The following is a 25,183-nucleotide window of genomic DNA, read 5'->3' as shown; positions in this document are numbered from 1 at the left end:
TGACGTTGCTTTAGAAGACCTCTGTAAAAACAGTTGGTCAGTCTGAGGCAGTGACGTTAAGCAGTGGCCCAGTGCAGGTTTTATGCCTGTTCTGCGTTAGGCAGAAAGCTGAGACAAAAGTCTATTGATAGAGCAGTCTAGAAGATGCTTGTACATTGCCAGTACTCTTGGCTGATGCTCTGCTACTGTGCTCAGTATGTTTTTCTCTAACATTTTTTTTTTTTAATTTAACAAGGTAAATTTTAAAGTTACGCTAGCTGAAATTTTAAAATGCATAATATGGCTGAAAGTATATCTCAGCAGGAGTACTCTTTTGATGAGGTTTATTTAATCCCTAGCACATGTTTGGAGTGAATTAATAAATTGGTGTGTCAATGATAAAGGTATCTCTGTAAAACTTTTACTCAGCTTGTGTGTGTTGTGTTTTTCTTTATTTTGCCTCCCTTCCCATACCACTAAACACCTTCAACTAGTCTTGTGTTTAAACACACATTTAATAAACGTTTATCCACTACTTTGTATATAAATGCTATTTTTAATAAATGTGGCTTATTGTGTGGTCAAGACAAAGGAAATTCAGCATCCTCCTACTTTAATAGGCTTACACACGTTAATTAGTTTATCCACTGTAGCCCAAAGGGCGTCAGGCCCAGGATTTTCTTTGGAAAAATGTCCAAAAAATAAAAAGATGGTTCCCTGTAGTCAGGGAAGAAAACAGGCAGTCACCTTGGTTAGAATTGTCTTGAATGTGATGTCCTCTGTCTAAAGTGATTACCAGTTTCTTCGTTCCTCTGGACTTCATGATGTGGTCCTCATGCTCCCCCAAAGCTGCTCTCAGTATAAGTAAAGGAGCTTTTTCCTTACCCTTGATCCTTACTCCATTAGCATCTTTCCCTCCTTGCTTTATGTGTTTATTTTTCATTTTTAACTCTTCCACCACAAACTTAAAAGGTGCTTCTCAGTAGACAAGGATAGTAAGAAAACGAAAGCTGGAACCAAGATATGCTGGATGTTTTGAGAGCAAAGCAAAACCCAGTAGCATCTTCAGAAAATATTGAGTCTTAAGAACTCACCAAGTGACTTTGAGTCAGTGACTAAGAAACTTGATGTCACTGGAAAACTGGACAATGTAATCCCCATTACGATTCCCCACCTCCTTCATCAGGCTACTAAAAATAAAGTAACTGAGTAAGATACAACATATAAAGGGCTAGGGGTAGCAGTAGTGGGGAAGGGGGAAAGAAATCCGGAAAATGTGGGAGTAGCAGAGTCACAATGACAACTTCTGCTTTAATGCTAGATATGCTAAAATTTACAACAAGAAATTTCAATCTATATTGCAGCGAGCAAATACTTATTGCAATCACTAATGTGTGTCTCAAGCTGTGCAAAGAGCTTCTGTCAGGGCTACCTTGGATGAGAACAGTAGAACTGCATGGGGAAATTCAAATCCTCATCTGGAAGATGAAAAGAGCTCTAAGTGGCTGCTCAAGCTAGTACTGCTGGGTGGCTTATGCGCTTAACTGCTTGCCCAGCCTGGCTCTACCTTGTCTGGCAGTAGAAAAGTGGCAGCCCTGAAGGGATTTTTTTATCTCCCACCTATGAATCACTTCCAGAACAGTCCCCGTCCCACGTACGTGGTGTGTGCCTTTGGCCAAAACGTTATTTAGAAATGCAGTTCACAGGCAAAAGATTGGCCCGTCTTATGTGCTAAACAGAGAAGAACCACATAGCACTGGCTGTTCAGTTATGCCCCCCCCCCAAAAGTGAGAAGCACATGCACACAGACCAATACATCTGTGTGCAATGGAACTAATGAACCCAGTTTTCTTTGGACTGCGTGATTTGATGCTGTAGCATCTAAACAGCTTAAGCATTCATTTAAACAAGGCTGGGTTATTCATAACATCACTTTCAAGTTTAGATTCCCTCCTGTTGAAAAGAAGTCATCATCTAAATGAGATAAAAATCTAATATATCTCTTCATCTCAGCCCTGTATTTATTTTCCCTCCAACAAAAGTTAACTTTATGATTTTGAAACCTTGAAATTAGCCAGCTGTTTCAAAGTTATTTTTACACTTACACACACGCACACACAGGCAACGTAGGTCTTGTTTCCCTCAGAGCATGGATGTTGAGAGGTGATTTGGAAAAGAGGCCAAGTTGAAGTAGGCAATCCTGAATGTTTGTGCGTTGCAAGGCAGGATTTGCACGCGTAAAGAAAACAGAGAATTCATTAAAATTGTCCTTTATTCTCTTCGGTTTGTCTCAAGTGTACTCCTGGTCTTAATGAATAATTCACTGATCTTGCTAAGCCTGCATGGCCCTGGATAAAGACTTTGTAACTAAAATATTTTTAAAGCAGTTCACTTGGCTCCACTATAGAGAAATCTCCAAGACTGCCCATCTGGCTTTTCCAGACTTTTTATTTGTTAAGGCAAAAGTTTATTTACTGAGTAGGTTCATTGTTAAGCCCTGAAATGAGGATCCTTATCCCAGTTTTAAGTAAGGTCATTATCTAAATAAGTTAAAAATCTAATATATCTCTTCATCTCAGTCCTTTATGCTTCTTTTCTCAACCAAAAGTTAACCGTATGTGAAACTTTGAAATTAGCCATCTGTTTCAAAGTTATTTTTACATATACATATATATATATATATATATACACACAGGTGATGTAGGTCTTATTTCCTTAAGAAGGTGGCTGTTGAGAGGTGAGTTCTGTCCAAGTTTCTGAAATTCCAGCTATCTCCTCTGTAGCACTGTGGCCCTCCTGTCCACAGCACCAAGCAGAAGTAGGTAGAAAAAGGGCACCAGAACATGCTTTATGGATATCGTCAGGCAGAAGTTTCTGAAATTTCCACAAAATATTTGATCCATATTGTTTTGAACAGAAGTAAGGATTCTAAGTTGCTAAATTCAGTTTCAGGGTCAAACTTCTCCCATGTTAAGAGCAATTTGGGTTGGCCCCATGAGAGAGAAGAGCTTCGTAGTTCAGATGCCTACACAGATGGCATGAATGGTGATGGGTTCCAGCTTTTTGCTCACCTAACCTGAGCAGTTGATGACAGATGTGGATGGCTAGAAAATTTTAATCTCTTCCAGTATATTGAACTGAGGTTTCAGTTGGGCCTACCTCTGGTTCTGATTGGAGATCCTTACGTATTGTGAAGGGATTTTCATAATTCTTCTTGATATAAATTCAGATTTTAGCACTGTGGTAGGAATTCCTACACATGAGCCTTCCAGCAGCTGTTCCATCTTGAGCATATAGTCACCATTTCCTCTTAGACCCTGCTGCTGTTTCAGGGTGGAAGGCGGTGGAGATGCTGTTCTAACACAGTAGGAAAACAGAGCTGGGGAGTGTTGAAAAGAGTTAAAAGAAGGATAGAGGGCACAGAGAGCAGCAGCTGGTGTTGTCACAAGTGAAAGCACTGCAAAACACTGTCCTTTTTTTTCCTTCCCCCGCACACCCAGGCTTCAGTGAGAAGAATGGCAAGCAGAATAACATATGCTGCTGTGTCCCAGGTCATACAAGGAGAGCAAGAGCCATTAAATCCAGAAACAGACCTTGACCCTGTTTTGTGAAGGTTTCAGATTCACCAATCCAATCTGTGTTGTTTCTGTTTGACAGGGAGGCAAAAAGGATTAATGCAGAATACTGCATCTGGGGAAGCTTTTAAAATAACAAGTTTGTTGAAGCTCAGAGAAAGACACAATATTTGTTTTGCAGTGGAAGATTTAATAGGCTGCAGAAGGCCCTGTTCCTCCTGACCATTTTTTCCTGGAATCTGTTGACTAATTTAAGGGGGCTGGATGGTCTAAACTTTTTAATGCTAAATTTAGGCCAGATGTTAGACATATGACAGCAGTTTCCAGGCTAGTGCAATGGCACAAAAATGCAAGTGAGCACCAGAACCATAACCTGTTGCTTTTTGTAGGGGTTTGTCCCAAATGTTTAATGCTGTTCCTCACAGAATGTCTTCATCCCATCTGGCTGAAAACCTCCAAGATGCTAATTACTTGGAGACTGGGAGCACTGCCAGCTTTGGTGAGCTGCTTGCTTCTCTAGCCTCTTCTTCAGGAGCATCACGAGGTTTGGGCCCAGCTCCTTATCTGCCTCTTGATGCCAGGAGTTGAGTGGGCAGTACGTTACCAGCAGCAATAGGCTGTTGGAGCAAGGGATGTGATTCCCACAGCTGTCTCTGTGAACCCGAGAAGTGCCTGGAGTGGGAGATGTGAGAGAGGAATGCTAGGGAAGGGAGAGTTTTTCTGGGCAGTAGGAAGAGGAGACAATCAGTCTCAAAGATCTACCTCTGTCTGACACCAACACCACCCAAAAAAAGATACTTTTCTTACACCTTACCGCTTTGCTAGTGGTGTGAGGATGTTATAAGCTGCTTAAGAAAAGCTTTGCTGTTTCTGTGCATGGAACTTGTAGCAAAAGGGTTGTATCCTCATTTCTTGTGGCTGTCCTACCCATCTGAAAATCATTTCACAGTTGAATAGGGCTGTGACGCAGATCTAGCCTATGTTTTGGCTGTTGGCCTCAACTACATAGAGAGTGTACTTAACCTCTTATGTAGGGCAGCACTAGATTGTTTCTTCCTTGACTTGAATTGAAAGAGAGCTAGTAGCATGGGTGTGTGATAGAGGCTACATAGTCTTTCCTCAGTTTCTTAAGAAGGCTAATCCAAAGTGAATGAAAGTCTGTTCATACAAAAAGCTCCTAAAGCTTCATTTTCTTATGAGTCACATGACTGGCATTCGGTATATAGTGACAGAAGCTTATCTCCCCTGCTCCTTAATAGTTTGCACAAAGAATTTGGTGCAGCTGGGTTTTTAGCACTTAGTGGTTTTTATACCCAAAAGGAAAAATAGTAAAGAACAAGGTTTTCATCTCTAGTACTCGGGATACTGGGAATGTCAAAATATCTTGTATATGGACTTACAGAACCGTAATGAGCTGTGTGGGTTCAGTGAGGCCTAGCGCTATGAGGGAAGAGGTTGCTTGACATAAGGTAACCTGAAATATCCAAATGCTATATCAAGCATGTTTCATTTCAAGTACTTTTTATTTCTGATCTGATATTCTCATACAACAATGATTTTGTATCAGTAATTAGATTGTTATCAGTGATATACATTCTTCAGTTCATTTGGATTTAATAGGCCAGGCCAAAGGAGCTGTATATTAAGTTTTAATATTAAATAGGGGTGTTGTTACAATGACTATTGAGATAAACATTTAATTGTTGATGCTTTTATTTTATGCACTGTGAAAAGAAAGTTTCTCCCTCTTTCCTTTTCCTAACTTTGAAAGAAACTTGGACTAGATAAAAACTATGCTAGGAGTGTCTAGTCTCTCTCTTCTTTCTGGGCTCAGTAAACAGGTCATGAGGTCATGAGAAAGTGGTCATGAGAAACAGGCAGTTTGTAGTGACCAAAGCGTCCTTTGTCACAGCTATAAACTTTGGTGAATGGTGCTTCATGTGGGTTCAGTTGCTGCAACTCACAAGAGGAAAGATAAAGTAGCAAGAGGCAATGCACCAGTATAGAACTGTGGTCCCAAATAAGCATAATGCCCCAGTTTTTAGGAACTGTTGTATCCTGTTGTATGCTGCCTTTCCAGTTTTTGTGGCCTAAACTCCTTTCTAGCTCTGCAGAAGGGCTGTAACTACTGGTGGCTGAATCTAGTGGTATCTGCCCAGGACAAACAGTAGGATTTTAAACAAGCACAATCACACAAAGAAAGGTACAACGCTTCACCAAGTCATGAAGGATGAATATAGGGTACAGAATGTTAACTGTGGAATTTCTTACCTTGGGTCGGTTGAAGTCATTACAATCTTCAAGGTTTTGTCATGTGTATAAGTAAAAGGGTGGGAGGGCAGACAAGCAGCAGCATGCATCTTCCACTGTGCCCGGGGATGGTGTTCTCATAATATCAGAGGAAAGTTCAGGGAAATATTTGTGCTCAGTAATTACATTCTGGCTTTCTGTGCAAGGTAATTTCAGTCTTTGCAGTTGCCTTCATCTATTCAGGGAGTGTAGTGATAAAATCATTTTTCTTCTCTTGCCTTCATTTTAGTTCCCCCTCAATTTTTCCATTATGGTGTCTTAGCTTTCCAACCTACAAGCAGCAAAGAAGTAAGTAATTCTTATCAGTAATTTTTCTCTTCCCACAGACAGAGATGAAGAACTTGTTCCTTCTGCTCATGCTAGCAGTGATGCCACCTTCTGCATTTTCAGTAAGTAAACTTTTCTGAATACTTACAAGAAATTAAAGATATTTTTGCTAAGGACTGTCAACATCTGTAACTTGAGTATTTTGTAGAAAGTACATGTTATGAAAAGTCTAATGTGGCAATTAAATGAGAAAATTTGTCTCTAGGGTTGTTATCTGCAAAGTAGTAATCACTGCTTCAAAACTACAGTTATCACTTGAAATAAGAAGAATAAATCTTTGCTTGACTGATTTAGACCACTAAGACCACACAAAAGAGAAAAGTCATATGGTTTAGCTTTAATTGGGGAGGTAATATTTATATCAAACCAATTCAATAGAGGCAAAAAAGGAACATAGCTATTAGGAGCTGGGGTTCCTGTTCCTTTCTGAGAGAGATGTGGGATCTTTCTGAAGTAAATGCAGTTTGAGAACAGTTTCCCTGAATTTAACTTCAATTATATTAATGAGTTGGACTGTCTGAGATAAAATGTGACCTGCCGAGTAGATGGGAAGTGTTAGCAAAGGAAGAAGTGATACATTACGTGTAAAGGAACAGAAAGGAGGAAAAAAAGAGAGGTAATTATCACCCTGAGTAAATGTTTAGTGGGAGTAGTGAGGAGTTATAAATATGTCACTGAAATTAATGAGTCCACAACTTTTATTCACCAGTACAGTTAGGAAATTATATTCCCATATTCATCATTTGCAAATGCTTTGTAGGCCGTCTTTTGAAGATCAAGGACAAGAGGCCAGAAATAAAGCAGAATTCATTAGCTATCATAGACTTTGCAATTTACAGATGGAAATATGCTTAAATAATATCTTGCTATCTCGCATCTGATAGAAGAAGATGCTGTACGTTAAAAGAACCAGAATATACTATATTCAGTTCATCTGTTTACCTATCTCTTTGCAACCTTGTGTTTTTATGGAAGTGAAATGACTGAAACACCCTGTAACTACAAAGGCTGACATTTCTCTGTAGCATTAGACTGTCCCCTGCATGCAACCAGTAGCTCCTGTTGAAGGCATGCTGAATGAAGGAAAAATATTTTGCTTGGCCGCTACTTAATTTCAGCTTCCCTGACATGGTGTCCCAGCCCTGACATCTGTCCAAGCTATAAAAAGACAGGATGATCTAGCAGCAGTTAGGCATTCTGCTATGGTGATTCTCCATTTTTTTCTGGGAGGGAAGAGAGAAATGGTTTAGGTTTTGAATGGGCCATTCTTTACCAGATGTTAATGTGTCTGGGCTGGGCTGTAGTAAGAAACGGTCAGCTTGTGAGAATTGGAAGGACTAATTGTAGTGATGACAACTCAAGTTTGTGCTAAATTGGGTTATGCACCAAGCAAACAGTGGGGCTGTGTGAACTCCCACAGGTGGGACAGCTGTGGAAAAGCAGTGCCTGCATGCCTGTTTCACTGCTGCAGAGAGGAGTGGTAGCCCTGCTGCTATAAGCAGCACAATTTTGCACATACATGATGGAAGAAAGAAAGAGAAAGAAAGGGTGAGACTGAAAACAGACAGGAAATACTACAAGGGAGAAAAATAAGTTAGAGAATTGTGTATGTTTCTACGCCACTCTGTACTCCTTTAGGGCTTCACATGCAATGGCAGGCTTATTGAAGAGTAACTTTAATTCATGTCACATAACATTGAAAAAGTCTCTTCTCTGTGCCTTCTTTTTATAATTCCTGGAAGCAGAGGTATGAGATTATTAGGTGGCATGTTACATTTCCCCACAATGAAGGGGGAGCACTTCCTCTAATGCATAGGAACATTTCTTTGAAAAGGTAAGTCACTGTCACTTTAACTCTGTTAAACATTGGACCCAGAGCAGCCTTGCAGCTGAGACAGATGAATTTTTATATCAAATGAACTGCCAGTATAGCAGCACATGGGTGGAAATGTGGGTCACTTCCAGGTTTGGAGTGAATAGTGTACACCCCAGAAAGAGTTTGGTGGTGGAAGAACTGAAACCTTTTGTCCCAGAAGCAGGAAAGCATGACTTTGTAAAAACACAGACTGATAGTGATAATGGGAGTAAAACTATAAATGTCTGAGCTGCAGGTTTACACAAGGATGGAGAAGATAAGTCTACAGGGATTCGTGTCTGCTTGTGATTAAAGGGTGTAGATGGATGCCTGCTGTTTTTCATCTCTTTTCCTATTTTTGGAGTGGAGTTGCTTGTTTTTGCTTTGTTGATTGTTAAGCTAGGGAGAGCAGCAAGTGAAAGAAGGGAAGAGATGTGGACAGGGCCAAGACTATCAGAGCAGTTGAGGCCATTGCCTGAATCTGCTGTGAGCTTGCAGTCTGAGAGTGGCTGTTTTTTCTGCCAGACATGGCAGGCAGCATTAAGGGCCAAAAAAGGGACTCTTGTTTGTAAAAGCCACTGGCTGCAGAGAATTTCCACCCCAGTACTCCATCCTTGGTAGGATTCACCAGGCTCTTCTTCAATTCTTTACTGGTAGAATATGGAGAGTGTGGTACAAGGCTGCCCAAGGAAGTTCTGGAGTCTCCATCCTTGGAGGTATTTAAGAGACGTGTGGACATGGCATTAGGGGACACGGTTCAGTGATAGAATTCAGTAGCTCAGGTAGGTGATTGGACTTGGTGATCTTAAAGGTCTTTTCCAACCTAGATGATTCTATGATTATTGTGCAGCACCTGTGGTGTCTGTCCCTTTACACCCGGCTTTAAAGGGTCTAGAAAAGGAGGTCATCTGTAACGTAGCTCCTTTATTGCTTCTGCTGTGATAGTACCTGGAAACTACACCTTGATGGCCAGGAGGAGTTGTGTTAGTGGCTGTTACAGACAGAAAGCTAAAACAGAATAGTCTAGTGCAATTTCAGGCCATCCTGTCATTGCTTCTAAGAAAGTTGGGAACAGTGGCAATAATGGAAAATGCCAGGTTCTGGTGTTTTTTTCATGGCTCCTATTGTGTTTTTGCAGAAGGACGAAATGATGTAAAGGTAAAATTGCCTGGGCCCTGCCTGATAGCGTTATTGCTGAAGGAACAGTGCCTCTGCTGATTTAGAGAAAATGAATGCTGAAGATTTTCCATGGGAATAACTTATTTTGAATAACTTTTTTTGTTGTTGTTGTTGTGTGCATGTATTTAGCATGGTTGTGTATGTATGTTGTATAATTTGGGGTTGCTTTCTGTTTAGTAAACATGACATTCATCAGATTTCTCTGCCTCAATTTCATTTTTACAAGTGTGGTTTCACATTGGCAAATTTTTACAGCTAGAATTCTTCTTTCCAGATTTGAAATGCCTTAGCCACACATATCATGTTACTATTTCAAGGAAAAGTTTATTATTATTATTATAAGGGAAAGAGTTTAAATTAATGCTTTGTTATCTGTATGTATTAGTTGTTAGTTAGATCGTGTCCAACACTTATATTTGTTCCTAGACTGTACTGCAGGTGTGCTTAAAGCGAAAGCTGGTCTGAAGCTTGGCTGAAAATCATATTCAAATGACTTCCATCTGGGCAGCATTGCTTTCTATGGGTCTGCATTTCTAGGTTAAAATACTGTTTTTAATTTCTTCTGAAGCAATGAAGGTTGTTATTGTTTAACCATTGTTAATCTGTTGATTAAACTTCTAAACCCTTGACTAGATCTGACAGAAAGGTCGAAAGGTATATAAGGACCTCAAAGTTAAGGTCATAAAGAAACAGTGAAAATTACTGAGGAGAGAGAAAGGGAAGGAGATTTTATTAATGTTCTCATTGAGGTGAAGGTAGAAAATAATTGTACTGAGTAGGACCAAAGGTTTATTTTGCTCTATATCCTGTCTCCAGCTACATCATAAACAAATGTTTAGAAAAAAAAAATGTAAGAAGAATGGCAAATATGTACAGTTTTCCCTAATGCACTTCCAGTCTCCAGTTACTTGTGGATTATGAACCCTTTGAGCTGGAATCTATTTCACTTTCCTGAATTTGTGTCTCCTCGAAACCACGTAGACTTCCAACAGCACAGCATTCATATAAAGACAACAAGATCCTGTTCTTGTGATTAGTTTATACATCATCGTTTGATTTGTCCTACATTTGTTCTTATCTTTTGGTCACCTATTTGTCATCCATGCAAGGACTGCTTAGCTTCCTTCAAAGCTTTAGGTGAATGATTTTGTTGAAAGCTTTTTGGAAATGTGAATGTATCAGACAGGTTACCTTTGCTCACGTTTGCTAATCTGTCAAAGAACTGTAGTAGCTTTAGAAGGACATGCTTTTAAAAATGCCTGGTTGACTCTTTCCCAAATATACTGTATTTATGCAGGTGTCTGCTAATTCTGTTCTCTGTTATAGTTTCTATTCATTTATCTAGTAGCTGTCGGTTTTATAATATGTGGGTATACAATTCCTTGGATTTCCCTGGGATCCTTTGGTAAATTAGTGCCAGACTTTCCGCTTCCCAGTAATCACATACGGAAGTAGTTTTAGCTGAAGGGGATGTCTGCCAGTATGTAATAGTTTATCCATTTCAGTCTTGAGTTCCTGCTAAGTCCTTTGGATAAACAGTTTCTAGTGACTTCGTACTGTTTCTTTTGATCACTTTTCCAAAATAAGTCTGTGGTCATAAAATGTTCTCACAATCCCCTTCTTTGTGGAGTTTTCTGAATGCCTCCTGTTTCTTCCACAGGGATTCCAAGATTCAATGTAACTTCTCTGCAGTGGCTGTATCTTTTTAGATTGCTTTTTTTACACACTAGTCAGCTCCAAGCCACCCAGACCTGTAGAAGGCTTTCAGTTTCTGAAAACTATTACCTGCTCTGTCCACTAGCCAGCAAATGAGCACAGTCCAGTGAGGAAGCACCTTCACAGTTCTGTGGTAGGTGAGGCAGTTGCTGCAGCCTTCCCAGCTAACAGGAAAGCAGGGAATGTGGAAGGAGCCAGCTATATTGTGTGACAGTCCGTAACAAGGTAGAAAGAGTGAGGAGTGGTAGGGAGTGAACATAGGAAGTGTGGGAATGAGTTGGGAACTATGAGGGTGTGGGTTAAGTAGTGTAGGGAGAACCTGAAGTGTTTTGGGGAGCTGAAGATGTAGGGGAACTGATGGATTTTAGTGAGTTTGCTAGAGGGCATACACTAACAAGCCAGGGCTGAGATGGTAGAGGGGAGTGGAAGGAGATAATGCAGTGAGTGTAAACCGCAAGCCGTTAAAACTAATGAAGCCTTGTTTTTTCCTCTCCTCTTTGTGAAGCAGTTTGTCTTAATAAGCTCTCTTCTCCTGTACCATTTTGTGGTTCGCTTCCTGCTGTCACCATCTTATTCACTCTCATTCTTGTTTTTCTAGGTTCGTTCAAATGCAGTTCTTTGATTGCTTATTCATTATTCATAAAAAATGGTACTTGGCATTCTTCACCTTCAAAGCTCTTTGCGAGCCTGCTGTGTCTGAGCCAAGATCAATGGTTAAGACAGAATTATAAAAAATGCTTTGTTCATGTGGTTCTGATTCATTCACCTATTTTTTTGTTGCATTTTAGGCTAATAACGTAGCTGGTTACATATAGATTTATCTTGAAAATACTTCTATTGAATAGTAGCATACATCTACATTACAAATGGCTGAGATACACTGAATGTTCTCAGCTCCCTGACAATTAGGTACAAATGTTGAATACCCCATCTTGCAGGGCTTAGCTGCGTGGAAACGTTATGGGTGGTCATCCTAGGAGAACAGGGCAGGTCTTCTGGATAGAAAAAGAAGGAAGTCGTTCACATCCTGACTTAAGCATATGCTCCAGGCCTGTTGTTCTTTCAGGGCCACTAGGCTTTACTGGCCCTGGCCAACCTCCCTCCACTCTGCACATAGCCTGGGAGGCCATTTAAGCCCCCGGGGTTGTCAGCCCTAACACAGTGACACCACAGCAGGGCCAGTCTCCAGCTCCCCACAGCCCTGCCCTGCCTGGGTGCAGGCCCAAAGATCCAGGCCCATATCTTGGCCTCGGACTGTCCTATCCCTAGGAATAGGCCCAATGTTTGGGCCTGGGCTTCCCCTGGCCTGCCCTTCTCCCTGTTTGGGGTGGTAGGACAGGCCCGGCTGTCAGGCCCAGCCCTGCCCTGAATCCCCTAGGAGCCCTCACTGCTGGCCCCCTGCCCACAGGGAGCAGCCAGCTATCCTGGCACCTTGACAGTTTTTGTTTTTTTTTGCCTCCCTCATTAACCTTTCTGTTAGCAATTAACTATTCTCTAAGCAATTATTATTCAAACTTAGCAAAGCTGCATTTTTCCCTGGAGACTTCCTATTAGCCAAGGCTTTGGCAATGAAACCATTATGGAATAAATGACCGCAGTGATAACTTTCTTTTGTAAAGCATTTGTTTTCACCCTTCTTTCACAGATGTTTCAACAATGGGGCTACAATTCAAGGGTGTGTTAAACTAAACATAAACCTTTCAGAAACTGTAAACCCCAGAAAGCTGATGTTTATCAAGCAATAGTAGTGTAGTGTTATTTCAGAAACAGTGGGAAAGGCTGAAAAGACGTACTCTATTTTGACTATAGTTTTAAACTACAGAAGTGCCGCATAAAATGACAGTGACACTTAGGGAATCGATTCCATATTACTCATCTTATCATAGGCAGCTGTATCTATTTTCAGTGGGTAACAATTTTACAGGGCCTTGTACTTCCGATAGAATGAATTTCAAATGTTAACTTGCAACGTCAATATTTTCCCACAAGTCTTGATGTTGGCGCTGAGATTTGTTATCGTATCTGAATGGAATCTCATAACTGTGTGATGCATTTCCAGAAGTCAAAATAACAACTTTTCAGCATACAAAGAGATGCTTCAATTGCAGCTCAATGGAATAAAGGTATGTGAGCTGCTGGGCTAAAAGTGGGCACTAACCTCATCTAAAACCTCTCAGGCATAGCATGGATATCAGTAATCATGTGCTTTTAGCAGTGACCGTTGGAATGGTATAACATGATGTTTTATTGATGCTTCTCAGTTTGGAAAGGCAGCACAAAGAGTCACAGAATAATTTAGCTTGACTATCTCTAGGCCACTAAAGGCCACTGAGCAGGGAAAGACTGGGTGGAAAAACCTGGCTGAGATTTAGTTTGCTTGTACCTGTGACTACAGACCTTCACTGCTCACTTTGGACTGTACAGTAAATTGATGTTTGTTTTCATAGCTTAGTGATAGCATTGGAGTTGTATAAAGTTATTATTTTAAAAGATGTATAAAATTATTATTTTAAATTATAAATTATGCTGACTTGGTAGTCCATGTTCAGGTATGTAAACTTCATAGATCATCTCATCCCTGCAATGCATGACTGGGATGCGCAGTCCTCTGTCGTGTACAGTTTCTTATCTATCTCATCAAACTGACTGAGAAGTGTTCCAAGGGCCCTATTTGAAGTGTTTCTGCATACTGCCAACATTTTCAGTCAAATCCCATTCATAGCACCTTTTCTAGTGCATGTTTCATATATAAAAATATATATTATATCCTATATATTCTACTATTTAATGCTATATTTAGTACTGTTAGTACTGTTTAGTACTATATATTGTACTATATGCTGAGAATCTCTTTAAAGGCAAAGTCTGTGGTTCCAGTGATTCAGAGGCACAACTCTTTTATTTGCTTGTTATATCAGATTCAGTTGGCCTGATAATTGCAGATGCTTCAACTGTATCAGTATTGCATTTATCAAGGTATTGATGAAAACAATGCACTGTTCATAAAAATGAAATCATTGACCTTCTAAACTTTTGGACCACTACAGCCTGTTTACTAAAGAGCACTGAGAGCATGTGGTGCCAGGGTCACGTGTCTCATCAATGTTGCCAGAGGATAGACATTTCTGTTGTTTTAAAAGGCAGTAGAGCTAGATGTTAACTGACTGTCCTTTCTGAGATTTTCAGAAGTCAAGTAAGATGCTTGTGTACTTCATCTGGCATTTCCTGAGACGTTAGAGTATACACTTACTGCAGATAAATAAATGGTCTGCGTTCTTGTATGCATGCAAAGCTGAAGTGAGGGGAGAATGAAGCCAAGTGAATTGGTAACAGTCATGACATTTTTAGACTTTTAGTTCCAGGGTCCAGCAGGGCCTGGGATTTAGTCATACTGGCTGACAATGGATAAAAGCATTCCAGAGTCTGAACAGAGCAGAAACAGAAATTAGCTGATAGTGTCTTAAAACATCTTGTTATCAGATTAAATGATAATAGATTTCATATGTATTATAAATATTTTGCTTTATATTTGCCTGTACGCACATGCATGCAGTTCCTGAAGTAATAAGGACTCTGCACAGATTTCTAAATGTGTGAGTTGAGTCCCTATTATAAAATGTTTCTAACACCATACAGCTTTGGAAGGCTTCTCCTGGCTGACACTTCTTTTGGGGTGTACATAAATGGAGTGATACTGAGAAAATGATTGTTCCTGCACTCTGCTTATGCATAAGCCTTACAACAAAGAGTCCCTGCAGATTTTGCTCTCTATAGAAAAATAAAGAATGCTACTTCTGTAGGAGGGATATTGGAATATTTATCACTTTGGTGTGTGTTCAGGGAAGGGTTTTCTATCCTAACTGCCTTCCAGTAATCTGACTTTCAAATGCTCCTCCTCTGGATTTTTATCTGCATGTTTTCTTCTCCCTTATGCTGACTGAAAGGTTCCTTGTTTCCAGGGTGAGCTAATACTGCTCCTAAATCAGTCAGCTGATATAGAGGAGTAAGACTGCAAAGAAACGGAGTGGTAGCATGTTTCATTCTTCTGGGAGTAAGGGAGGAGGGATTACAGGGGGCAGAATTAGGTGCCTGAAAGAAAAACTTGGGAAAATAAGATGCTTTTCTGAAAGCTAAAACTCTATTGATGGGATTACTCCCAGAAAGGCAAATGAAAATAAAGAAGACTAACACTGAGCTGAATATTTGAAACAAAAGAATGGGAGAAAGGTTTGGCAAGGGGTCTGGGAGATGTTGACATGGCAGAGAGAAGGTATGTGGAAGTGGCTGTAACCTGGGTAGTGCCACTGCGTGAGCAGGGTGAAGGCAAACAGAGTTAGTCTGAACCAGAAAACTGGTCCTGAAGGATTTTGCCTACAGGGGGGTTAGAAAGAATTGCACAAAACTTGCAAAAAACAAAAGGAAGTCAAATAGCATGAGCCAAGAAGAAAGTGCTTCATATTAGAGTAACAGAGGCAGAAATAATAGGGGGTGGATCTGGAGCTAGATAGCTGTGGGTATTGTGGTAGCAACTGCATAAATATGGTAAGATGATATCTCTGACTGTGTTGCTCTGCCAGCAGCAGGGAATTACTCCTGAAAAGAAAGTGAGAGAAATTAAAAACAAGGCTGTAACTCAAGGACTTGGAGTCAGGCAGGGAGCATGTGCAGAAAATTACAAGAACTGTCTGAATGACAAGGGAGGGTTAACCCGTGCATCTTGCTGGATTCATTGGATAATATATTAGGATAGTTCCTATTTCTAGCAGAGACTTAGATGTCTTATGGTTAACTGAAGTAAAAAATATGTTTGAAAAGTGAGGAGCTTACGCTCTGCAAATAGATAATGATGTTGTGAAGTGATGCCTGCTTGTGATACTCACCTCTCAGAAGCTGATATTTAATGTGCAAGAAAAGAGACACCTGGACCTACCAAGGCCACGTGCAAGTCTCACTGCACAGAGTTAACAGACTTTTGCTGTCTTTCAATGCATGAAAAACTACTGCAACTAGACGACCACATGGATTCTTGTTTGAATAGATAGATTCTTGTTAGTATAGATAGAAAACTGATTAAATTCCCAGATGTGCGCCTATCTTTGTAGTTCTTCTACCAGAGCAGAAATGTGGTTTGTTGTCCACGACCTGAGTTCTAGAGTAATGTACCACAAGCAACATCTACTCTGGATCCTCACATGTTACTGAAAGAATTTCCAGGATGTTAAAATGAGATGGAGATTGTAAAGATATATTTTCTGACTCCTTTCTGTGTCTTCCTCTGCCTTTCTGCTCCATATTAACCCAAATACCTAAATGCCCAAATGTTATGCATTACCTTCTCAGCTGTATAATGTATATATAAATTGCCCTAACTGGTGCAGCTACACAGCAAACCATGTCTACAGCAAATCCCCTGCAATGTTGTTCCCTGAATTTACTGTCTTTTTCTAAACATTGCATCTTGCAATTTTTTTTTAACTTTTTTTTTTTTGAGACAAGGATTTGAGGTTCAGGGGCTCTACTGATATGGTCTGGAGTGACAATGCTCATGGTCCCTGAAGTAAGTTTGTTTCTACTGCCTTGCCAAGAGGGAGACATTATCCTTTTTCAGATGGCTATTCCAAAGTGCTGAGATTCTCTCTAGGAACAGACAAACAGTTTAAGGGAAATTATAAAGTTGGATGTGCTGTATGGCTTCAGGAAGCTAATACTACTAGTTGTTAGAGGCTTGGCTTTTCTCATGTATTGTTCTCTGCCATCTTTCATACCTAGGAATAGAGCTCAGCAACACAGTGTCTTTTGTAAGAGAACAGATTGGAGCTCTAATTCATTTCCATTGTTTCTGGTTTTCCTGTGTTGCCATGTCTGTTTGATATGTCTGTGTTTTGTGTTATTTATAGGGCCGCAGGATGAAACGGCAGACTGATGTCTGGGGAAGCTGGGGTGAATGGGGCAAGTGCAGTCGGAGCTGTGGTGGTGGAGTCAGCTTTCGGCAACGGCGCTGCTATTCCCAAAGGTGAAAGATAACCTCCTTTACTGAGCTCCTGCATGTATGGTCCAACATACATTCAGAACCAAAATCACTTTGTGTTTGGTTCCAGGGGAAAAAAGTCACCTGCGTCCACTTTACATGATCCTTAACTTCAGTCACATCACTGCTCTTTTGAAGACACTCTTTGATATGTCTTTGCTTTGCCTCCTTTGCTAGAAGACAGTGGTCTCTCTGTGAGATCTGAGGCTGTATAATTGGTATGGCAGCAGCTGTTCAATCAGGTCTAGTGTGGAAAGCCTGGGGGAGTGGGGAGAGAGCTCAGAGCATCGTGTTTCTCTCCCAAGAGCCAGTGGCTATGCCAAGGCTTTCTCAGACTTACCATTTCCAAGAAGGTAAATTGCCCCAGGAGAAACAGACTAGTGGAGTTGTCTCAAGCAGTGATAATGCAGTGCCGTCTCATTTGCAGCTGGGTTAGATGTAGTGAAGACAATGACTGGTAGTGCACGTGTAGGGAACAGCAGATGTGAGAGCTCCTGTTGTGGACAAAATGCAGGAAAGTGAAAAAAAAAAAAAAAAAAAAAGCAAAAAGAAAAAGCCAGAGCCTCAATAACACCTTGAAAAAAACATCAGCCTCTTTATATTTAGAGAAATTAGAGGGGGGTTGTTTGTCTGTTTGTTTTTTAAAAGAAGAATTCAGTGTTATCCAGAACTGCTTCTTCCCATCCAACTTAAAGAAAGGTCTTTTTTAAAGGCTGTCTGTCATAGGATACACCTATGTCTTGTTGCCAAGCCGGAATCCCGTGGGGCCTGTCTCTTCATTTTAGAAGTGCTGAGATATTAGACATTTGTTGGCTTTTCAGATCAATTTCCTCTACAGCTGTTATTTTCCATAATTGTCAGCTGGAAACATTTGACCAGAACCAGGGTGTTGCACATTTTTCATGGGCATATTTCTCTTCCCTACTAATGGGTCTAGTATGTGCATAAACAGCATGGTAAGTGAAGTGCATACCTATTCTGAATTGGCTACTACTCTCCTGCTCAAAGCACGTGTCTGGGTCAGGTAAGGACACATCAGCTTGTGCTAGTGGACGAAGGACAAAAAGCTCTGCTTCTATTAATTAGCGAAAAAATAACCCTGAAGAACTATCCTGCAATTGTTCTTGGTGAGTGTCTCATTCATGCCAGAATGCAAACCATAGTAGATAATACCACTAGCAGATATAAATTTGTTTTAATTAAAAAAAAGTGCATTTTAGTTATATTATTATGCTGCTTCGGGAAACTGTGTGAGTACAATATGCTCAAAGTGAAGGTGATTTGTATTGTCTACCATGAGATGATTTTTTGCCTGTATATTCTTCAGAGAACTTCATGGTTTTTTTCTGTCTTTCAGGACAGAAGGTGCTTCCAGTTGCATTGGACCAACTCGAAGCTATCGCTCATGCAATATTCAGGTACAATACTTGTTTGTAGTCTGTGTTTTTTTGTTTGTTTTGTTTTTGCTTGCCTGTTGTTCCTTTTCCCCAAACAAATCATTCATGTTCAGAAGTAATTGTTAGATTCTGTCTCTCTGGCATCACAGGAATGATGTTCATCAGCAGTACCTCATCAAAAGCATATTGGTCCCAGACAAGAATTTATGCTGCTGATTTTATATGGGAGCCAGGAGGGACAGGTTTTAATTGTACACTTAGTTGTCCTCATTTTCATAATGGCCCTGAGCAAGTGTTTTCTCCTCCAAACAGAGCTGCCCAGAAGGCTCCAGGGATTTCCGGGCAGAGCAATGTGCAGAGTTTGATGGGACAGAATTCCAAGGAAAGAAATACACGTGGCTTCCGTATTACGGAGGTAATAAGTCTTACAAAGTAGAGTTATTCTTCATCCCTGACTATCAAGTTTGTTTTGAAGTGACTGTAATGTATTTGACTATACTTTTGTATTAGGTACTTCCTCAGCTGGCGTAGCAGGAGGGTTTGAGGCATGGAAAAATCCTTTTGCCAGCTGCAAAGCGTTGCTCTCACAAAGACACAATGGGCCAAGAGGCACAAACCACTGCAGCAGTATATAGTTGTCTATTGTAACAGTTGTTCTTTCAGAAACATTGCTCAAGAAAGCTGGAACTGCCTGCAGCTAGATCCTAAAGTAATAAAGAAGCAGCAGCTCTGCTGTATTTTTCAATATTGGTGGAAATACCAGCATGAAAAATGAGAAACAAATGCATATGATTAGTAAGTCCTTCAGAAGACATGACGTATCTTGTAATTGGCCCACACTTTATGATGAACCAATTCAGAAGGCAGGTACAGGAACCCAGAGGTCCTTGATCTGAGCTTTGATATAATTAACAGTGGCTTAATGAATTATGAGGGATTTCAAGATGGATTTAAAGTTTTGCTTGTTGGCTGTTAAAGTAACAGCTCTCTTGTGTTCTGTACCCACACTTGTTCTCATCCTAGAAATCTTTGTACACAGAACAAAGAACAGTACTACTAAGGAACAACCAAATATCTACCAGGCCCAACATCCCCTCTCCACCACTAGCCAAGCAGGGTGCCCAAGGAAAAGGATGAATGTCCTGAGGCTTTTTCAGGGTACTTTTCTATAACCTAGCAGTTTGTGACCCAGAAATTCGCTCAATATCTGTCACTTAATATTAGTCCACCCCTCTGTTTCTGCTCTTGTGATATAATACCAGGCTCCTGATGCATTAGGAAGCTGTGGTATGTAATGTTTGTTTTTTCTCTCCTGCCAGCACCCAATAAATGTGAGTTAAACTGTATTCCCAAGGGAGAAAACTTCTACTACAGGCACAAGGAAGCTGTGGTAGATGGGACTACCTGTGAACCTGGCAAGCGGGATATCTGTGTAGAGGGAGTTTGTCAGGTGAGTCATCCTGTTGTTTCCTTCCTTTACCATTGCTTCTGTCAGTCTTTTAGTTGCTTTCCTTTGTTCTTCTTGGCCCTTCATAATAATACCTGGAAAGTTCATTCATTCAGTTTCTGAGGTGCTGAGGGACATGTTAACAGCTCTTATCTCTCTGTCTCTGGAAGTGAAACAGAAGATGCCAACTCTGTCCTTCCACTGACAACTCCTTCCCTGACTTCCCAGACTCCCTAGACTCATGTTTTCTCACAAAATCAGTCATTTGGCCAAAATGGTCATTTGGCCATTTTTTCTTTCTTTCCCTCGTTATGGTTTATTCATATTGATGCCCCTGTGCTCTGACAGGCCGTTGGGTGCGATAACATACTGGAATCTGCCAAGAAGGAGGACAAGTGCCTGCAGTGTGGAGGAGATGGCAGCACCTGCTATGGTGTGAAGGGCACTTTTGATATGCCCAACCTTCCCAAAGGTACAAATGATCTGGGTAGTTCGGGCAGGTGAGAAGGGAAGAGTTAAACCTAAACTGAAGCTGCTGCAAGGGCTGGTGGGAACACCTGCTCACAGGTTGATGTCGGCAAGCTTGAGTGTTCACTTGAAATGTTAGTATGGCACGTGGCTCTTCAGCTGCTCTACCATCGGAGAGTGTATTGATTGCCTCACCCTGGGAATCACTTCCTTAGTCTCAGTACAGTCTAATGTACTTGCCATGCTGCCAGTGTCTTTCCCTGTTCCAGCAGGTGCTATAAATGTACATATGAATATCTATGTACATATCTATATCTATATATCTCCTTCATAAGACTACCCCCCTACCCAGTGCCTTGACAGTCCCACTGGAATTTCTGCAAGGCTAGAAATGGAACTGCATCTTCTGCATTTGGCCAATTTTGAGTCATTTCAGGACAACAACTGCACTGTGATCAAATCTCTCTGGGATGAGCTCCAGTATAGAACTTGCTGAAATGTAAAGGATTTAATATATATAAAAAAACAAAAACAAACAAACAAAAAACAAACAAACAAACAAACAAAAACAGGCTTTGCACTGACCCCTGTGTTTACTTTTCTGATGTGAAGTTGCAACTTTATGCACATAAACTGGCCTCTTGAGAGTTTTTGGTGAAACTGTTCAGAATGCAGACAAAATGGCAGCTGAAATGCTTCAAGCCACCACCATAAAGCTCATCCAGTTGTTCAGGCACTAATGAAACTGGGAGAATTATTGGCACAGAAGTATAACTTTTTGATATCCGCAGATAGATATTGAATAATCCCTTTCATTTTTCTTCAGGGTACAATCAAATCTTTATCATTCCTGTGGGAGCCACCAGCATCCAAATTAAGGAGGTTATGCCCAGCAGGAACTTTTTGGGTAAGTCTGATATCAGAACCTGTGTTTCAGTCTGTTTGGACTTCAGACTGCATTAAAATTTGGTTTTCGGGTACAATGGGCTTTGGGCCTTGAGAGCTTGATACGGCAGAGGAAAAAATACTTTGAAAATCATGATCTGAATATTGAGTATCTTTGTTACAGTGATGCTCAACTCTGAGATTCAGGTTTACCTCATTTTCAGTGACTAAATGGTAAAGGTAGAGACAGGACAGGAATGTGCTGAAGGGATTTGGCTGTGCAGCAAGAGACTGCTTTCTCTGCAGCAGAGCTGGCAAGAATTGTCTGAACACGGAGCTGCTTCTGGCAAGAAAGCACTAGAGGGCTTGATGTTCACCTTTATTTGTTGTATGTGTGATTCAATATTAAGTAAAAACAGAAGCACCCTTGTTGAATTCTTATGGTCCTCTTGATATATGAATTTTTGCTGTGTTGGTAGATGCTGACATATTAGTCTGTCACCACACTTTAGAGGATTGCAATACTGATGCAAAGGAGCTGGGGCTCAAATGGTGGAGCTGAGAGCTCTGTGGGTTGCCAGTACCCTGAAAGTCTAAAGCAGGCACTGTCTTGCAGAATCTAGAACCAGGATTCAAGTTATAGGTGTGTTAATTTACTTCCTTTTCTTCTCTGGTATGTGGGTTTGTCCAGCTGTCAAGAACGTGAGAGGGGAATATTATCTGAATGGGCATTGGACAATTGACTTCAGCCGAGCTCTGCACATAGCCAGCACAGTTATGCACTATGACCGTGGCTCAGAAGGTGATCTGGCCCCAGAGCTCCTCCATGCCAGGGGCCCTACCACAGAACCCTTAATCATTGAGGTAAGCAGCTGTGCCTGTCCCCACCAATACTCGCTCTCTTGCTTTGCGTAGCAGCCCTTGCATTGTGCCCTGGGAGTGCATTGGTGGGGACTACATGGGAAAGACTACAGAAGGGTAACTGGGCCCCCAGGAGTCTTGCAGAGCTGTAGACCCTTAAGCTAGGTGTTTTTCTTGTAGAAATCACACGGTGTTCTGCTCTGGTTCTGTTGCCCAGTAAGGAGACGTGCAAGGCTTGGTGTTGGCCTCTTGCCTGTTCCCTTGGGTTCTGACTTTAAGAGGAGAGTCAGCACAGAATGGGGTTGGGGGAGGGATAGGCTTTAGGGCACTGCATAGTACGGTGTGCCGTAGGCTGGGTCAGGGTATTACTGTTACAGAGCATGTAGATCTTCTGCCTATGAGAGAAATAAATGCACTCCTCTCTGAAACATGATGCTCCCTAGAGCATCACAGAAGGCAAGGAGAAAATACAGTCTAGAGAATAAGTACTCCCTGTACTGGAGGGAAGCAAGTCAGCTTGAGCCCTCAGGAACGATGGGGAAATGCTGTGACGGGCAAAAGTGCTGCTGCTATTTCTTTGACTTTATCCCATGCTTTCATAGCTCATCAGTCAGGAGCCAAACCCAGGGGTGCAGTATGAATACTACCTGCCCGTGCAAGGACAGACCTCGGGTTACAGCTGGAGTTACAGTTCATGGAGTGAGTGCAGCTCTGAGTGTGGAGGAGGTAAGGGGACAGCACCTGGTCTCTGGCAGCTTGGTTCGGGGTTTATATCCACACCCTGAAGACACTGTGTGACTGTGTGCTGCCCTCTGCAGCTGCTTGTCAGCGGTTTCCTGCTGGAAGACAGAACCGATCTCTACAGGGGGCCATTAAGGTTTTGTCAAGGGAGAGTTGCATGTGGAATCACAAGAGGACTGTGCCCCTTGCATTGTCCTGTCTTATCTCACATCTTAGTCCTCAGACTGGTTACTAGGATCTGTTAAGACTCGTCATGAGTTACCTTTGTTTTGTTTTGTTCAGCTTCACTTCTCCATGTCCTTTTCAGGCCTTTTCAACCACTTGAGAGGTCCTCTCCAAAATGACCTGGCCTACAAAACCGAGTTTCATCATACCTCTATACCTCTGTCATAGCCTGAAAGATTCCCTCTCTCTGAGGGGATAGACTGTTGGATCTCCTGGGGTGTCACAGCATGTTCAGTTTGCAGCTTCTTCTGTAAGCCAAGCTATGGATTTTAAGCTAAAAAAAATCAACAAACAAAAACAACAATCAAGCCAAAATCTCCAGCTAACTAGACTGTAGAGCTGCTCTCTGTTTCTTCTGGTCTTCTGTGCTGATGGTCATTTCAATAACTTTTGCCATGCTGTGGTTGTAGGAGTTGATGTTGTCTTTGCTGGGTGCTCTCATCCTGTAGAAAGCGTGAAGAGTTCCAAGTTTTTCTCCGGTGTCTACTCTTTACAAGATTGATCTTCTGGGTCTAACAGGAGGTCCACAGATCTGCCGCTGCATGCTGCACACACCAAGCAGCATTCCTTGATAAGCAATGTATGGATGTGGCACTTCTCTTGTGAGTCACAATCCACTCAAATAACAGGGAAAGGCCCCTAAGCTGCACAGAACTATTCTGTCTCTTCTGCATTTCCTGTGGACTGAGATATTGTGGGTAGGCATCATTCATACATATAGTGACAGGCCAAGAGCTGCACCTGATTTTTTTACAGTTGATGGGTGCAGGTGTGAATTCTGTACTACTTTAGGATCTTGTCTTGGCAACACCACTGCATTTCAAACACAGGTCAGGATACTCTCTTGTTTCTCCTTTAGGATTCCAGTCCCGTTTGGTGTTTTGTACCATTGACAACGAAATTTATCCAGACTATATGTGCAGGAATAAACCACAACCAGACAATAACCGGACATGTGGCCGTCAGACTTGTCCCCAGACAAAACGGTAAGATTTCCTTTCCATTTGTGGGCTCTAACTTCTTCCTGAGGTGCTTTTGGAGCCAGCAAAAAGAATGACCCTCCCACTACCACCCTCCAGCATGGTGCTCTCCAAGGAAATGTTTCACTTCTTAGAGAAAGCCCAAGACAAAGGATAGTGATGTTAACACTATAACAAGTGTTTTTATGTGCAAAAGGGCTTGGTATGTCTTATGTTCATTTCACAGATCAATTACATTTTCTTTCTAGCATCTGATTGTGGAAGATAGTCTGCTAGAGTTAGTGTGCTAGCCCATATAGGATGTAGGAAACAGATTCTAAGGTTTTTGTTCTCTTCAACTGGAGCTTACAAAAAAAAGAGGAGTAGGTTTGAGCCAGTATAATTTCATGCCATTTTTGCATTTTGAGTGTCCTTGCTCTTCAAAAGGGATGAATCCTGGAATCTATTCCTTCTCTAGCATTTTCAAATCCCTTTACTGAACCATTTCACCTTTGTCCCTTGCTTACATAGCTTTGCAGTTGGCTTTACTTGGCTCTTATGGGCATCCAGACAAGTAACCAGAGCCTCAACTGCATATCTCACTGTGTACCTGGTGTGTATTGTGGAGGCCTGTGAGTGTTCTGTTATGGGCCAGAGGGCACCTGAAAAACCAGGAGCATTTCTGAATACATGATAGCCCATAACTACTTTCTTTAAGTGCTTTAAATCCTTTGTTCTGTGTATAAAGGACTTCTTACATCTATGCACCACAAGCCTGGAGCCACAGTGGAGCACGGAGCTCTCAGATGAAGAGGTAACGAGGAGACTTTAGAAAGCACAGGAAGGCAGCTGCTCTCTTCTGCTCTCCACCTAGTTTCCTACTGGAGGATGTGGGGGCTTTCCTCTGGCACTGGTGCTAGCAGGTGGTTGCTTTGCTTTTGATTCTTGCCAATGCAAATGATGGTGGAGGGTGCTGGCTGGCTAAGCTTTGCTTAGGTGGTTGTGAGTGGTCCTGGTAACCTAACTTTTAGGGGACAGTTTCTTCATAGCTTTTGGCTAGATAATTATTGTATTTTCTCTGGAATTAGTTTAGAGAGGTAAAGAAATGTTCTGGAAATTTTTGTTTGGTTAATCAAGATAAATAACAAAGGAAAAAGAGCATGATGGATTAGGGCCATTGAAACATTGGCCAAAATTCCAGTGTGCCATGGAAAAGCCTCAGAGTTCTTTA

The 25,183-nt window shown here is 41.3% G+C and overlaps 1 protein-coding gene across 7 annotated transcripts in view; it reads left to right on the top strand.

The window, feature by feature from the left end:
• The window catches only part of PAPLN (papilin, proteoglycan like sulfated glycoprotein), a 62,199-nt gene that overhangs the window by 16,189 nt on the left and 20,827 nt on the right, over positions 1 to 25,183 (top strand). For 5 of the 7 annotated variants that reach the window (XM_082761271.1, XM_082761270.1, XM_082761272.1 and 2 more), the window contains exons 2-12: positions 6,191 to 6,253; positions 16,839 to 16,954; positions 18,327 to 18,387; positions 18,679 to 18,781; positions 19,686 to 19,816; positions 20,162 to 20,285; positions 21,108 to 21,188; positions 21,858 to 22,030; positions 22,630 to 22,753; positions 23,853 to 23,979; positions 24,701 to 24,766. In XM_082761271.1, coding sequence (XP_082617397.1) covers positions 6,197 to 6,253; positions 16,839 to 16,954; positions 18,327 to 18,387; positions 18,679 to 18,781; positions 19,686 to 19,816; positions 20,162 to 20,285; positions 21,108 to 21,188; positions 21,858 to 22,030; positions 22,630 to 22,753; positions 23,853 to 23,979; positions 24,701 to 24,766 — 1,163 coding nt within the window. In that variant the 5' untranslated portion in view covers positions 6,191 to 6,196. The remainder of the gene's footprint in view (positions 1 to 6,190; positions 6,254 to 16,838; positions 16,955 to 18,326; positions 18,388 to 18,678; positions 18,782 to 19,685; positions 19,817 to 20,161; positions 20,286 to 21,107; positions 21,189 to 21,857; positions 22,031 to 22,629; positions 22,754 to 23,852; positions 23,980 to 24,700; positions 24,767 to 25,183) is intronic. The other 2 variants (XM_082761274.1, XM_082761275.1) reach the window with 2 other exon arrangements.

This window comes from Aythya marila (assembly GCF_965140915.1).
Source record: "Aythya marila genome assembly, chromosome: 5".
Taxonomy (NCBI): Eukaryota; Metazoa; Chordata; class Aves; order Anseriformes; family Anatidae; genus Aythya; species Aythya marila.
The sequence above is the reverse complement of the archived record's forward strand: the minus strand, read 5'-3'. Positions and strand labels throughout refer to the sequence as shown.